Here is a 17,443-nt window from a genome sequence, read left to right as displayed (position 1 = left end):
TGCACCTGGTGGCCATGCGGCGTGTCCGACTTTTGCCGGATATGGAAAAAAATGCCTGTCCGGCGTCTGCAAAAAACGTTCCCTGCAACGTTTTTTGACAGCGCCGGACCGCTTTTTTCCATGCCCGAAGACTCTCTCGCCCTCTCCATCTCCTGCACCGTCTCTGGCCTCAACAGATGATCCGGCGTGCTGCGGCTTCTACCGCATCAGGTTTGACAACTTTTCGCCGCAGCCCGCCGGATTTAAAAATCTGAAGTCTGAAAGTAGCCTAAGTCCAGCCTGCATAACTTTACAAAATATTACCAAATTCATTCTCAGGCCTGTCTGCAAGGCTGCGACTTGGTCCAGCCTGCATACCTTCACAAAACATTATCAAATTCATGCTCAGGCCTCTGCGTATGCAGCTATTGGCAGACGCATCCTGCAATCGACAGTACCACAGTGTTAAGCCAGTGGTACATGGGGTATTAGCAGTTCTATGCTCCCCACCCAGGGACTGCTTTAGGACGTCTCTCTGTCTGTGTCCACCAATGAGGCGTAGGAGAAATAGGGATTTTTGTGTACTCACCGTAAAATCCTTTTCTCCGAGCCAATCATTGGGGGACACAGCACCCACCCTGTTTGGCCTATTGGCTCACTGTAGCATTTTTAGGTTTTGACAGAGTTATGATTGTCTTTCGTTTAATGCTCCTACTACTTTTTTCACCGAACTGGGGAATTCTCAGCCAGCAAGAGGGTGTATACTGCAGGGGAGGAGTTAACTTTTTTCTGTGTTTTACTTAGTGTCCTCCTAGTGGCAAGCAGCATAACACCCACTGTCTGTGTCCCCCAATGATTGGCTTGGAGAAAAGGATTTTACGGTGAGTACACAAAAATCCCTATTTTTTCCATTTTTTTTTTTTTTTAAATAAATATTGTTCATTAATAAACATCGGACTTGCTATTATCTATCAGGGCTGTGGATTCGGAGCTCATTTCGGTGGAGTCTGAGTCGGTATAAAATGCACCGACTCCTAAAATATATGTTAAATTGGGTGCAGTAGTTCAATGCAGAATGTGCTGAATATTTTTTCATAGGAATTTGGGAAAGTTATGAAATGTCCTATAAATGGGTGTTCTATTCCTGATCTAAGGCTATATTCACACACAGCGTTTTTGCTGCGTTTTTTGAGGATAAGTTTTTCAGCTGCATTAGCAGATAAGCTTTTTAAAAAACCGCATTACCTGAAAGGTTTTTGAGCTCATAAATAATGTTTTCAATAGCAAAAGCAGAGCAGATTTCTAATCTATCCATATCTGTCTATCCATATCTTATCTGTACCAAAAAGAATGAAAGCCGGGTAGCACACAGAAGTTTTCAAAGCTGTGACTGAGAAAGATAACACCCGCGCCCAGCACTTCCTGCCAGGCAAAGGAGGAATAAAGAGCATCTCAAACATCATTGTCACTTACAAAATATCTTGTTAAAGTTACTGTAACAATGACAGCAGATATGTTTAAAAAGCAAATCATACAGCTTGTTGTGAAGGACGGTGTATCATTATTTGCACGACCAGCTTTTACAGCTCTTAACCCCTTAACGACCAGGGGTATTTTTGGTTTTACATTTTCATTTTTCCCTCCCCTTCTTTCCAGAGCCATAACTTTTTTATTTTTCCGTTTATATGGCCATGTGAGGGCTTATTTTTTGCGGGATGAGTTGTACTTTTAAATGACATCATTGGTTTTACCATATCGTGTACTCGAAAACGGGAAAAAAATTCCAGGTGCGGTGAAATTGCAAAAAAAGTGCAATCCCACACTTGTTCTTTGCTTGGCTTTTTTGTTAGGTTCACTAGATGCTAAATCTGACCTGCCATTATGATTCTCCAGGTCATTGCGAGTTCATAGACACCAAACATGTCTATATCCTCTTTTATCTAAGTGGTGAAAAAAAATTCCAAAGTTTGCTAAAAAAAAAAAAAATTGCGCAATTTTCCGAGACCCGTAGCGTCTCCATTTTTCATGATCTGGGGTCGGGTGAGGGCTTATTTTTTCCGTGCCGGACTGACGTTTTTAATGATACCACTTTTGTGCAGATAAGTTCTTTTGATCGCCCGTTATTGCATTTTAATGCAATGTCTTGGTGACCAAAAAAACGTAATTCTGGCGTTTTGAATTTTTTTCTCGCTACGCCGTTTAGCGATCGGGTTAATGCTTTTTTTTTATTGATCGGGCGATTCTGAACGCGGCGATACCTAATATGTGTATGTGGGATTTTTTTTTTTACTGTTTTATTTTGATTGGGGCGAAAGGGGGGTGATTTGAACTTTTAGGTTTTCTTAATTTTTTTTTATTTTTAAACATTTTTTTTTTTGTACTTTTGGCATGCTTCAATATCCTCCATAGGAGGCTAGAAGCTTGCGCAACCCGATCGGCTCTGCTACATATGGGCGATGAGCAGATCAGCCATATGTAGCAGATTTACTGCTGTGCTTTCAGCGCCGACCACCGGGTGGCGCTGAAAGCCATATGCCTGGAACAACCATAGAGGTCTCATAGAGACATCTGGTTGTCCAGGCAACATGACGCCGACCCTCGATCACGTGACGGGGGTCAGCGATGACGTCATTTCCGGCCCGGCGGCCGGAAATGCTATTTAAATGCCCGCTGTCAGCTTTGACAGCGGCATTTAACTAGTTAATAGGCGCGGGCGGACGGCGATTCCGCTCGCGCCTATTGCGGGCACATGTCTGCTTTTCATAACAGCTGACATGTCCCGGCTTTGATGCGGGCTCAGCGCCGGAGCCCTCATCAAAGCAGGGGAAATGTCTGATGACGGACTGTGTCCGTCATTGGACATTAAGGGGTTAATGGAGAAATGGCCCGTAAACTTAGTGTTTCTCTGGAAAGAGAGAGAATTAGAAAATAAGTGATTGAAGAAGCCCTTAAACAAAAGGAAGATCTTAAGACTCTCAAAAGACGCTTCATGTTTCTTAAAATGGATGCCTGCACACGTCACAGAGTGAACTATTTTGCCATCAATGTTCGATATGTTTGTGACAGCAAAGAAATTGTTACCAAGACACTGGCAGTAAAAGATACTAAAGCTTATCACAGCAGCCAGTTTCTCCAGACCTTAGTGAAAAAAAGTTCTGCAAGATTACGAACTCAAAAAAGAACAGGTTCTTGCTATTGTAACGGACAATGCTTCAAACATAAGTACAGTTAAACTGATGAATGAGAATAATGAACAACAGCTAGAAGAAAATTTAGGATTCAGTATGTTTGAGATGGAAGGCCACAGTGCTGTTCATGTAATTGAGGTACAAACAGATATTACAACCGAAGAACAGCAATATTAAACTGTAGAAATAGATGATCTTGTTGAAGCTGCTTCAAAACACTTTCATATTCATCACATGCTCTGTATTGCGCACACGCTGCAGCTGGCAATAAGAGAGAGTCTGCAAGAGGGACATGCTGGAAATCTGATTGGAAAAGTGAGGAAATTGGTTATTGCCGCTAGGACCCCTAAAATTGATTCCATCTTGAAGAGACGTGCTGCGAAAGGGACAATTGTCGATCAAATCACTCGGTGGGGCAGCGCTTATTTAATGATTGAGCAATTGCTTGAACTAAAACCGTTTCTTATAGATATGGCGAACACTCAGGTAACCCTAAATGAAGATCAATGGACACAGGTGGCTGAATTGAAGGAATTGCTTAATCACCCATTTACCGTGACTAAAAAATTACAAGCTGAGGATTTAACTCCTGGCATTTTCATAAGGGAGTGTAAGAACTTGCTATTTTGCCTGTCCCAAAGAGGAGGTTTAATCGCAGATGGCATTTCTGCTTCAATGAAATGGAGAGAGACACAGCTATTGGAAAATAAAATTTTTCTGGCAGCTGTTTATGTGGACCCAGGTAATAGTATACTGCTTGATCATCAACAGCTTGCTAAAGGAAAAGAAGCTCTGACTGAGGTAGCAGTTAGGATGAGTGGCCTACAGGAGGACTGCCAGGCGCAAGAGGACTTGGGTCCTGACAGTGCTACTGCTGCCATATCATCATCCTCATCAGATGAGGAGTTTGACTTTGACAAGTATTTGGATGATATGGAGCAGGCAAAGCGTTGCCGCAAGGAAAAAGACTTCACTCCGTGTCCTATAGCAAGCAGATTGACCATATTTCAGCAAAATGTTTCACTTGCTCTCAAAGAAATTAGGAAAATTCAACCGTTCATCAAAAGTGACTTTGCATGAGGCAATTCCTTTATACCCGGAAATTATTAGAGATGTTTCCCATGTGATTACGGCTTTGCCTCCAACCCAAGTTACTGTAGAGAGGTTGTTCTCTGGCCTTAAAATTATTGGGTCAGATTTGAGGTCATCTAAGAAGGAGGATCTGATGGAGGCAATTCTATTTCTTAGAACAAATTCATAGACTGCACAAATGTTATTTAGTATGTTTTTGTTGAAAACTGTTTTTTTGCCACTTACATAGTTCATTATATAGTGTGATATATATATATATATATATATATATATATATATATATATATTGTAATCGATATTACATAGTGTATTACATATTTACAATTTATTACAGTTTTGTGTTCTAAAGTTATATTCCAATAAATGTATATTATGTTCTATCTAAATATCTTGATTATTGTATCATAAAAATGATTAAATGTCTGATGTTCACATTGTACTACAATAAATTTTTCACTTAAATATAAGCAATATTTGTGGGAGTCGTGGAGTCGGTGTAAGGGAAATTGAGGAGTCGGAGTCGCAGGTTTGGCTTACCGACTCCACAGCCCTGCTATCTATAACTATCCATAGATGTATCAAAAGATAAATATATCTATGGATATTTATTGGATATACCTAGAATACATAGATATATCTATATCTATTCCATATCTATCTGGGCGTTTTTAAAAACGGATTCGTCAAGAAATGGATGCGACAGATCCGTGGTGTGGTTTTTTTTTTTTGGTTTTTTTTTTTTTTTTTTTTACGGATCTGGCAAAAAAAACTGATGCGTTGCATCAGTTTTTTGCAATCTGCGACGGATCCGTCGATCTGACGGATTGTGACTGACGCCAAAAAACTGATATGTGAAAGCAGCCTAACATCCTGGTAGAATTTCAACGCTATTTTCTGGCAAATTACCACTGTGTCTGCAGGTAAATGGCATTTTTGGATGCTACGTGTTCTAATAAGTATTGTAGAAGCAATGCTCTGGTAAACTATACTATAGAATTATTTTTATTTATTTTTTTAACATGTCAGTTTTAGGTCTACTTTTTTACAAGGTAATTTTTGTAATAGATTTTAAGTGATTAGTTGGAGCAATGTTTACCGATCTAGGGCTCCAAGTGTTGGGACTTATCAAGCAGTAGCCTTGTGTCTACAGCATTATTAGTGAATAGACTCTGCAGTAATCCCATAAGATCCCTCTCTGAGCCCATTATACAGGGTATTCCAGTGCAGGCCTACAAACCATCCTGATTATAAACATTTGTTAGTCTATTTCTGGCCACAATTCTGTACGAATAGTACATTTTTCTGTATCTGAGTGCTTCATATGAAATATCTTTGCATTTGTTTGTTTTCTAAACCCTCCAACAGGAAGACCACAAGAAACCTTACAAGAGGCCAACACTGAGATTCAGGTTCTTCCAAATTTTACCACTCCACAGACATCCAGTACTTTTTTTAATCCTGTAATGAAAACTAACAGGTAAGACCTTTTTATTCGCTTCTGTGTTCAGCTTGGTTCGTTTGTCAGGCGCGCCAATAACTTCTGCATGGCGGAGGTGAGAACTGTACTGCTCCACTCCTGAGTGGTAAAACCTGTTTAAATGGTTTGTCCAGCTCTGAGTGATGGTGTAGACAGATAAACCCATTTTGGAATGAGGTCATCTTCTTGATGGAAACGGTGTCTGGAGTGAAATGGTTAACAGATCCCTGTATGTGCATATTGGGATTAGTTGAAGATGGAATGGATCCTGGCTCATCCTATTCATAGGTATCTCTCGTATCTTCTTTCAAGCACGTAAACGTCTTGCATTTCACTGGTTAGACACACAACCTCCATCTACAAGGAAGGATACATGTCTGATTGGACAGAGGAGTCTCTCATAAACTTAACTTTATTCCCAAATTTTAAAAGATATACAGTCCTTGGTTGGATACTCCAGGGCTGCCGACAAATATTCTATCCCTTAATTTTTAGACTGCTTTTTTCCTTCTTCTCCCCCCTCCTTCTACAGATTTTATACATCATTATTCTAGAACTGCTCTGAAAATGAAAATGGTCTTCTCCAGAATGCTAGGGTTTCGGTTTAGTGTGGGTTAGGGATTTGAAGTGGAGATACTTTGTCTGTTTTATACTATGGAATTATGTCATTCATGTTATTTGAAAGATGGAAAATCTGTATTTGGAGTTTTTCAATAAAAATCAGGATGTGCCATCACTTACTGAAAAATTGGATCAATCTACTGCGACCCCAACTTTAATTAAAATGAAAGAGCAAGGGCTTTTATTAAACTGGCAGAACTATTCTGAATGGAAGAATCCGAGTACATTTTACCCCTTTGTTCTTTTAAATTTGTGACCCAACCCCATTCATTATAATAGGCATAACCCTTCTAATATTAAAAGTATAATTCACCTTTAGGGACACTTTTTTTTTATAAATGCATGCATTTGGGGCTAAAAATTATTTTTGCAATTCGGTTTGATTTAAAAAAAAAAAAAAAAATGAGCAGCAGTTTTCGCAGATTCTTATGTTTTCATGTACAGTACAGACCAAAAGTTTGGACACACCTCATTCAAAGAGTTTTCTTTATTTTCATGACTATGAAAATTGTAGATTCACTGTAGGCATCAAAACTATGAATTAACACATGTGGAATTACATAATTAACAAAAAAGTGTGAATCAACTGAAAATGTCTTATATTCTAGGTTCTTCAAAGTAGCCACCTTTTGCTTTGATTACTGCTTTGCACACTCTTGGCATTCTCTTGATGAGCTTCAAGAGGTAGTCACCGGAAATGGTTTTCACTTCACATGTGTGCCCTGTCAGGTTTAATAAGTGGGATTTCTTGCCTTATAAATGGGGTTGGGACCATCAGTTGTGTTGTGCAGAAGTCTGGTGGATACACAGCTGATAGTCCTACTGAATAGACTGTTAGAATTTGTATTATGGCAAGAAAAAAGCCGCTAAGTAAAGGAAAATCGAGTGGCCATCATTACTTTAAGTAATGAAGGTCAGTCAGTTCGAAAAATTTGGGAAAACTTTGAAAGTGTCCCCAAGTGCAGTGGCAAAAACCATCAAGTGCTACAAAGAAACTGGCTCACATGAGGACCGCCCCAAGAAAGAAAGACCAAGAGTCACCTCTGCTGCGGAGGATAAGTTCATCAGAGTCACCAGTCTCAGAAATCACAGGTTATCAGCAGCTCAGATTAGAGACCAGGTCAATGCCACACAGTTCTAGCAGCAGACACATCTCTACAACAACTGTTAAGAGGAGACTGTGCAGCAGGCCTTCATAGTAAAATAGTTGCTAGGAAACCACTGCTTAGGACAGGCAACAAGCAGAAGAGACTTGTTTGGGCTAAAGAACACAAGGAATGGACATTAGACCAGTGGAAATCTGTGCTTTGTTCTGATGAGTCCAAATTTGAGATCTTTGGTTCCACCCACCGTGTCTTTGTGCGACGCAGAAAAGGTAAACGTATGGACTCTACATGCCTGGTTCCCACCGTGAAGCATGGAGGAGGAGGTGTGATGGTGTGGGGGTGCTTTGCTGGTGACACTGTTGGGGATTTATGCAAAATTGAAGGCATACTGAACCAGCATGGCTACCACAGCATCTTGCAGCGGCATTCTATTCCATCCGGTTTGCGTTTAGTTGGACCATTTATTTTTCAGCAGGACAATGACCCCAAACACACCTCCAGACTGTGTAAGGGCTATTTGACCAAGGAGGAGAGTGATGGGGTGCTATTCCAGATGACCTGGCCTCCACAGTCACCAGACCTGAACCCAATCGAGATGGTTTGGGGTGAGCTGGACCGCAGAGTGAAGGCAAAAGGGCCAACAAGTGCTAAGCATCTCTGGGAACTCCTTCAAGACTGTTGGAAGACCATTTCCGCTGACTACCTCTTGAAGCTCATCAAGAGTGTGCAAAGCAGTAATCAAAGCAAAAGGTGTCTACTTTGAAGAACCTAGAATATAAGACATAATTTCTGTTGTTTCACACTTTTTTGTTAATTATATAATTCCACATGTTAGTTCATAGTTTTGATGCCTTCAGAGTGAATCTACAATTTTCATAGTCATGAAAATAAAGAAAACTCTGAATGAGAAGGTGTGTCCAAACTTTTGGTCTGTACTGTACATTCAATTTTGATGTGGTCTGTGGTAATAAATCAGCTGAGAGGAGCTCGCAAGAGTTGCATACGCACCGCCAGACCATCATAGCAGCTGACTGATGGATGCTCAGTGAACTCATGCAGCCGTAGACAGTGTAACAACTATTATCTTTAGCCCTAATTAAATTCACTTAGGGCTGTATTTGGAGTTGCCCTGGTTTGGAATGGAAGTCTGCAGTCACTTTATGTGACTGCAGACTTTTGAATCCTTACAGTGTGCATACTGCTTGCTTTCAGGATTCTCCAGTATCGGTGGGAAGAGTGGGCTGTCAAGTATGCGACTGACATGCATGCGGTCACATGCTGACTAGATACGTTCGGCCTTGATCAATTCATTTGTATTGTTTACAAAGGTGGATAGCCCCTTTTAAGGTGTTTGTATCTAGGCTAACTAAGACAAATGTCGGTATATACCTTTTCTTCCAGTGCATAATGTGTCTGTGCTTCATTGCAGGCAGCTGATAGTTTGTGCCCTTGCAGTACTGGCTGAAGAGAGGAAACCATTAGAGTGTCTGGACGCCTTTAGCGCCACTGGTAATGTGTTTTTTAGTTAAACTACTAGTGATATTACTACTCGCTTAAAAGCCATTTCATCCCCATCATTGGTGATCCACCTGCCCAACCCCCAACCGCCAGTGATTGATGTTTTTTACGAACAGGATAGGAAAGCTATCAGTTTACAGGGAGAGATGGGTGAGGTGCAGCACATGAACACTTCAGCGGTGTAGAAAAGCACCAGGTATAAGGGGCTGCAAAGTGTACACTGCTCTTAGAAAGGCGTCATGTGCCCAGGGACTGATTTCCTTTGGCGATAACCTGCCATCTGATTCATGCTACCCAAACTGCCAGCATTAACCAGTGGCGGGCTGTATGATTACAGCCATATATATTTGTTTCTGAATTATTCCAGCTTTTCTGAGAAAATATACATTAAAAATTTGGTCAGAGAACTCCGGCTCCACCCTTGGTCGGCTTCTCTGAGCCTCTAAAGGTGATTGACAGGTCTCTCGCTATGGAAGAGACTTGTCAAACATCTGCAGCGGTTCTAGATGCTACTGCGCAGGCAAGCAGCGCCATCTTGCTTCAGTTTGAAAAAAATAAAAATGGTCTCCACTAAGATGTCGCACCTGCACACCAGCATCTATCAGTAATCCGGTAGATGCTACTGTGCAGGCGCCAGCAGTGCCATCTTTGAGGAGGCCTTTTTTCCCCAATATACATAATATTCCCTATGTAAACTAATTCCCTTTGTAAACTAATTCCCTATGTAAACTAAGGGGCAGGTCAGTGAGGCATCAGTGACCTGTCCGCAGTCTTCATTATGAATAGCTAAGCAGAGCACCACATGAAGCCGCCCCAGTGCCCGGGAATATCATTAACGTAAAGATGAAACTACAACCACAAGATGGATTTCATCAGCCAAGGTTTGCAATTCTACAGTCACGTGGACTGACTGCAGACTTTTATCCTGAGGCCAGTGAACCCCTTTACATCCTTTCCAGCTTTGGACATTTCTTGTTTTCAGTTCTATTAAAGTTTACGGTTTAGCAAAAGAAATTGTGTTCCTTTTGTAGGCATCATGGGATTGCAATGGGCAAAGCACCTCGGGAATTCTGTGAAAGTCACAGTCAATGACATCAATGAGAGTTCAGTAACTCGGATCCGAGAAAATTGTCACCTTAACAAGATAAGGACAGTATCGAAGGCCGATGAGATGCCTGAAGAGACTCCTGAAATAAGTGATAAAGACTTTCTGGGCACTGTAGAAGTTACGAACATGGATGCCAACATATTGATGCACATGCGGTCTTTTGATTTCATGTAAATGACTACAACTTGCCTACTATTTGCTTTGCATTTTTTGGCTGATACTCACTAAATGTCTTGTGGCGTCTTCTCTCCAGACACTTAGATCCCTTTGGAACTTCTGTGAACTATCTGGATGCAGCTTTTAGGAATGTTCGAAACTTGGGCATCGTATCCATCACATCAACTGACACAAGTTCTCTCTATGCCAAGAACACTCATGTGGCAAAGCGTCATTATGGCTGCAACCTCATCAGGACGGAGTACTACAGAGAGCTGGCGGCTCGAGTCGTCCTGACGGCGGTAGCCAAGTGAGTACTCAGTGTTTGTCGTGTGCTCTAGGAGATTAGAAGCTGGGCTAATGCAATATATTTATCCAACAGGTCAGCAGCTCGCTGCAATAAAGGGATCGAAGTTCTGCTCTCCGTGGCTCTTGAACACTTTGTGTTGGTGATAGTCCGTGTTCTGAGAGGACCATCTCTAGCTGATGAGAGCACGAAGATGATTAATAATCTGATTCATTGCCATTGGTGTGAGGAAAGAATATTTCAAAAGGAGGGGAACATGATAGAAGGTATCATCTAAAGATTATTCAAATAATTGTTAACCTTTAGTTTTGCCGGTTCCTCCTCCTCCTCACCTTCCCCTTACTGTTGGGGTTCCCCAATGATCGGTTCTAGGCCCCCTCCTCTTCTCCTTGTATTGGTCAAACAATCAGTAGATTTGGTTTCCAGTACCATCTCGATGCTGATGACACCCAATTATACGCTTCTTCTCCTGACATCACGCCAGCCTTTCTAGAAAACACCGGCGATTGTCTAAAGTCTAAACGCTGCGTTTAACATCATGTCCTCACTATATCTGAAACTGAACCTGTCAAAGACTGAACTCCTTGTGTTTCCTCCCTCTACTGATGTACCTATACCCGACATTGCCATTTTTGTGTGTGGTTCCACTATTACTCCCCAGCAACATGCCCGCTGTCTTGGGGTCATACTTGATTCCGAGCTTTCCTTTGCCCCCCACATTCGATCACTGGCTCGCTCTTGTCATCTGCAGCTAGAAAAACATTTCTAGAATTCGACCTTTTCTTACTTTTGACTCTGCAAAAACTCTTACTGTTTCTCTTATTCATTCTCGTCTCGACTATTGTAACTCTCTTCTAATCGGTCTCCCTCTTACCAAACTCTCCCCTCTCCAATCTGTCTTGAATGCTGCAGCCAGGATCATATTCCTCACCAGTGGTTACACCGATGCCTCTACCTTGTGCCAGTCATTACACTGGCTACCCATCCACTCCAGAATTCAGTATAAACTTATTACCCTCACCCACAAAGCCCTCCATGGCTCAGCACCACCCTACATCTCGTCCCTTGTTTCAGTATACCACCCTACCCGCGCCCTCCGTTCTGCTGATGACCTGAGGTTAGCATCCTCAATAATCAGAACCTCCCACTCCCGTCTCCAAGACTTTACACGTGCTGCGCCAATTCTTTGGAATGCACTTCCCAGGTCAATACGATTAGTCCCCAATCCCCACAATTTTAAGCGTGCCCTGAAAACGCATTTATTCAGACTGGCCTATCGTCTCAATCTCTTATTTTACTATCTGTGTTTTTAAGGGTTAACTATATTGCATTTATATCTTGAGGTTTAACTATATTCTCAAGGGGTTAATTAAGGGTGGGAGTTCATAATTAAGGGTTTATGAGGGGCAGCTGGTTGGGGCTCAACTCCTTTTGGAAGTGCATTGAGCAGCAGGGTGGTGTACTGGTAAAAGGGAAAAGAAAAAAAAAAATCTTTTAAATCTTCTGCCTGAGTGAGTGTGAACGAGCTGAGTGTGACCTGAGCGTAAGTCCGAACTGTGGTAAGTGTGTGACTTGAGATTCAGTGACTTTGGATTCAGGGAGTTTCCAAGGGAGGTATTACTGAATTGCTGTTATATTTTATTAATACTTTTTATTTTATTTTTGCTTATCTTATTGTCTGGTGCAATCCCCATTAGGATGTGCTCCACTGTTGCCAATGCCATCCAGTGCACGTCTTGCCGCATGTATGAAATCCTTGAACAGCCGGTCGAGGGTGCATACTGCTGTGCAAGATGTGAGCACGTTGTGCATTTGGAAGCCCAGATACTGGATCTAAATGTGCAGCTGGCAACACTGAGATCCATAGACAATATGGAAAGGAGTCTTCTGCTCACTGAGCAGACACTCAATGGGAAAGATGAGGGAGGGGGGAGATGCTAGGTTGGAGCTGCAGAACAATGAAGCAGCTGGCTGGGTGACAGTTAGAAGGCGGGGTAGAGGGAAGAGCACCAGAGAGGCTAGTCCTGATCTGGCACACCCCAATAAGTTTGCTAAGTTGGCAGATGAGGGGAGTGTCAGTGCAGGAGTAGCACTGCTGCAGCAAGGCATGTCCTCTGAATCCCGGAGGAGTGACTGCTCCAGTAAGGGGGGAAATAGGAGAGCAGGGCAGGCCAGACAGGTTCTGATAGTGGGGGACTCAATTATTAGGGGAACAGATCGACGATCCCTGTCTTTGTGACAGATTGGCCTAACGGTGTGCTGCCTACCTGGTGCTCTAGTCCGACACATCGCTGATCGGGTTGACAGATTACTGGGAGGGGCTGGTGAGGATCCAGCGATCATGGTGCACATTGGCACAAATGACAAAGTTAGAGGTAGGTGGAAGGTCCTTAAAGATGATTTCAGGGAATTAGGCTGTAAGCTTAAAGCAAGGTCCTCCAAGGTGGTATTTTCGGAAATACTTCCTGTGCCACGCCAGAGAGGCAACGGGAGATTAGGGAGGTTAATAAGTGGCTCAGGAATTGGTGTAGGAAGGAGGGGTTTGGGTTCCTGCAGAACTGGGCCGACTTCTCAGTTGGCTACAGGTTCTACGCTAGGGACGGGCTGCACCTCAGTGGGGAGGTGGGGAGGGTGCAGCTGTGCTGGGGGAGAAAATGGCTAGAAGGTTGGAGGAATGTTTAAACTAGGGACGGGGGGGGGGAGGGTATTCCTTTTATGAGAGGGAAAGACAGTGCAGATGGAGACCTGGGCGCAAATAATGAAATTGGGGGTGGGGGTGGCATGGTGGGTGGGGTTAGAACAGTTAACAATTTAAGAAAGAATAGAGGTACAGAGAGATACATAAAGTGCATGTATACTAGTGCCAGAAGCCTCGCCAACAAAATGGAGGAATTGGCGTTAATGTTGTTGGAACATAATTATGACATGGTGGGGATATCTGAGACATGGCTGGACGAGAGCCAAGACTGGGCGGTTAATTTACAGGGCTATAGTCTGTTCAGAAATGACCGTACAAATAAGCGAGGGGGAGGTGTGTGTTTATATGTAAAATCATCCTTAAAACCCATCCTTCGTGATAATATATATGAATCTAATGAAAACGTAGAGATAAGGGGAGGGGGGAAAAATAATAAATTACTGATAGGGGTTTGTTATAAGTCTCCAAAAATAATGGAAGCAACAGAGAATATCCTCATAAAGCAAATAGATGAAGCAGCGACTCAAGGAGAAGTCATTATTATGGGGGACTTCAACTACCCTGAAATACATTGGGGAACCGAAACCTGCAGTTCCAGCAAAGGTAATAGGTTTTTGACAACTATGAGAGACAATTACCTTTCACAACTGGTTCAGGACCCAACAAGAGGGGGGGCACTGCTAGACCTAATATTAACCAACAGGCCAGACCGCATATCAAATGTAAGGGTTGGGGGTCACTTGGGTAATAGTGATCAAAAATTAATAAGTTTTCATGTATCCTTTAATAAGATGTGTAGTAGAGGGGTTATAAGGACACTGAACTTCAGGAAAGCAAATTTCCAACGGATGAGAGATGATCTTGGTGCAATTAACTGGGACGATATCCTGAGACATAAAAATACACAAAGAAAATAGAGATGTTTATTAGCATCCTGAATAGGACCTGTGCACTATATACCATATGGGAATAAACATGCTAGAAATAGGAGGAAACCACTATGGCTAGATAGAGCTGTAAGGGGTGCAATAAGAGATAAAAATAAAGCATTTAGAGAATTAAAGCAAGTAGGTAGTGATGAGGCATTAAATAAATACAGAAAATTAAATAAATTCTGTAAAAAGCAAATCAAGACAGCAAAGTTTGAGACAGAGAGATTCATTGCCAGAGAAAGTAAAAATAATCCCAAAATATTCTTTAACTACATAAATAGTAAGAAACTAAAAAATGATAGTGTTGGCCAACTTAAAAATAGTCTGGGTGAAATGGTGGATGAGGAAGAGGAAAAAGCCAATATGCGAAATGACTTTTTTTCAACAGTATTTACACAAGAAAATCCCATGACAGATAACATGATCAGGGATAAAAATTCTCCATTAAATGTCACCTGCTTAACCCAGCAGGAAGTACGGCGGCGTCTTAAAAATCACTAAAATTGACAAATCCCTGGGCCCGGATGGGATACACCCCCAAGTACTGCAGGAATTAAGCACAGTCATAGATAGACCATTATATTTTTTTAAAAACTTATTTACTCTGTCGCCTTATTGGGGGACACAGAACCGTGGGTGTTATGCTGCTGTCCACTAGGAGGCGACACTATGCATAATCTGAAAAAGATTAACTTTGGCTCCTCCTCTGCAGTATACACCCCTGGACGGCGTCAGCCTTCTCCAGTTTTTGCTTAGTGTCGCAAGGAGGCACACCTTTTTTTCTTTTTTTCCTTTCGTCGGAAGAAGATGAAGAAAAGTGGGTCTCCAGCGAGATTCCCGGCATGGCTCCTTCCTTGGCCCCTTTTTAGGGGTGCCCAGTTGAAGTAGAGATGGCGGTCCCCCATGTCGCTCCTTCCCCAGTCCCTCGGGTACTGGTCCGAAGTTGAGACCCCCCCCTCCTTCCCCAACCCCCTTCAGGGTCTGGGTTGAGGTTGAGGCAAGGATGAAGACCCCCTGACGGTGACAGACGCACCCTCCCTAATCCCCCGCAGGGGGCATTAGGTTGAGACGCTGCAGGTAGGGTCGGAGTACAGACAGCATTCTGCACCAGGGACCCCAGCCCAGCTGTGGGATCCTGCTGGGGCCGGGGGAGGGTGCAGGCAGACGTGGCACAGCAGAGACAGGGCTTTCTGCGCCCCTGCCTCTGCAGCAGCAGTGGCTCCATGGCGCTCCAGGGACCCCCCACACAGGAACCGCTAGCACTGCTGCCCCCACCGCTAGCCAGTCGCCCATTCTGGGGGGGTCCGGTGCAAATCCGACCCCCTCCCGGACTACCGCGCCGCTCTGGAGCCCTCCTGGGCATCAGGCCTCTAATTTAGACCGCGGCTTCGGCCTAGCCGAAGCCGCCGCCTTTTCCCCGCCCCCCCGGCGAAAATGACACTGCAGTGTCATAGAAGGGGCGGATCGAGGCAGGAAGGGCGCGCTTTTACATGGCCCAGCGCGCCCTTTTCCAGCTCTCCGCCCCCTTCCCTCTCCACCTCAGAATCCGGTGGCCATCTTGCTGCACCTGGAGGAAGGCAGCACAGAGTCTCCGGGGGGCACAGGACATGGGGCTTATCAGCGCTGGACCTAAGGGGAGCACCGGTGGGGTAAGATCACAGCTGGGTCCTTGGTACTCAGCTGTGAATTCCTATAACCTATAGCGCTCTCCTACTCCTTTTTCCTCTACGTAGATACCCCTGTAGGGTCTCTATTATTCAGCCTAGGTACTATGTCGGGCTCAAAGAAAAGAACCAGGCAAGACTGCTTTTATGCACTCTCCCCAGCGGCAGCACGTATCCGCACTGCCGGGACTGTACCCAAAAAAACGGAGCAGAACCCCAAGAAGTCCCTACCAACGCTTCTGCGACCGCTACTGCGCTGGAATGGGCAACTCAGATGTCGCAGTCTATGACACAGTCTATAGATAACCTGACCTCCACATTACTGCAGGGTCATGTCTCCGCTATGAACGTTACCCAGCAAAGGTACCTCCGGTCTCATGATCAGGGCGCTTCCGACAGTTCGAGGCGTAAGCGGACCCACAGGTCGCGTTCAGCTGTGTCCTCACATAGCAATAGGTCTTCCCCCTCCAGGGAAAGACACAGTGGCCTCAGGTCACCGAGGCCGTCCCCTGATAGAGAAGGACAATGCGGATCTCCACAATGATCCCAGACTACGGGAAACCTCCGCTCTAGTTCGCCCGCTAGGGAGCTCCTTAGCGATGCGCAGGACTCAGAGGGCATATGTGACTCCAATTCAGATAACGAAACAGAGAACGCTTTGCTCCCTAGTCCTCCTAGCAATACTGCGATAGTTGAGGATATAGTCTCTTCCATCCTTCGGGTGCTGGACATTTCAGATCCAACCCCAGAAGCACCAGAACACATTTCCTTTGAAAGTGTTCAGAAACCATCGAAGGTCTTCCCTAATCACCCGGAATTCCAAAAAATCCTTTCTAAGCATTTTTCGCAGCCTGAGAAAAAATTCGCCAATCGCAAGTATTTGGAAGCAAAATACCCCTTTCCACAGAAAGACACCAAGGATTGGACAGATCCGCCTGAAGTGGACCCTCCAGTCTCTGGGCTGGCAGCACAAACGCTTCTCTCGCTGCCGGACAGATCAACCCTCAAGGACACGGCAGACAGACAAGTCGAACGCATGGCTCGTTCAATCTTTGAAGCGGCAGGTGCCTCTTTGGCTCCCGCATTTGCTTTAGTCTGGGCAGTCAAGGCCATCATGGCTTGGGCTGCTCTATTGCAAAAGGGCCTTCAAGCTTCAAATCCTCAGATGGCGGACCAGGCGGTGCAAATTGCAGTGGTGGCAGATTACATGGTCCTTGCAGCGTTGGACTCTGCAAGAGGAATAGCGGGAATAGCATCAAACGCCATTACAATCCGGCGTATTCTCTGGCTAAGAGAATGGAAAGCGGATGCGGCCTCAAAAAAGTCCCTAACAAATCTCCCGTACTTCAGTGGCCGTCTTTTCGGTGAAAAGCTGGATACAATGATATCCAATGCTACCGGGGGCAAAAGTACTTCCCTCCCTCAGCTAAGACCAAAACGCACGTTTAAAAGACGTAATCAATCTCGTTTCCGATCCTTTCGGAATTCTTCGGGCTGGTCCGTCTCACGCCCAGCACAAAACCGTAATCGTTCCCCCCGCAGGGACAACACACGGCGGCACAGAGGCTGGACAGGAACTGGCAATCAAAGGCAAGCC

General features: G+C 44.0%; 1 protein-coding gene across 3 annotated transcripts in view; it reads left to right on the top strand.

Moving 5' to 3' along the window:
• The window catches only part of TRMT1L (tRNA methyltransferase 1L), an 89,128-nt gene that overhangs the window by 39,967 nt on the left and 31,718 nt on the right, over window positions 1-17,443 (top strand). For all 3 annotated transcript variants that reach the window (XM_073572289.1, XM_073572290.1, XM_073572288.1), the window contains exons 9-13: window positions 5,625-5,736; window positions 8,893-8,972; window positions 10,013-10,259; window positions 10,343-10,555; window positions 10,628-10,818. In XM_073572289.1, the coding sequence (XP_073428390.1) occupies window positions 5,625-5,736; window positions 8,893-8,972; window positions 10,013-10,259; window positions 10,343-10,555; window positions 10,628-10,818 (843 nt within the window). The remainder of the gene's footprint in view (window positions 1-5,624; window positions 5,737-8,892; window positions 8,973-10,012; window positions 10,260-10,342; window positions 10,556-10,627; window positions 10,819-17,443) is intronic.

This window comes from Dendrobates tinctorius, unplaced genomic scaffold (genome assembly GCF_039654945.1).
Source record: "Dendrobates tinctorius isolate UK_male_01 unplaced genomic scaffold, ASM3965494v1 ptg000032l, whole genome shotgun sequence".
NCBI lineage: Eukaryota > Metazoa > Chordata > Amphibia > Anura > Dendrobatidae > Dendrobates > Dendrobates tinctorius.
The sequence above is the reverse complement of the archived record's forward strand: the minus strand, read 5'-3'. Positions and strand labels throughout refer to the sequence as shown.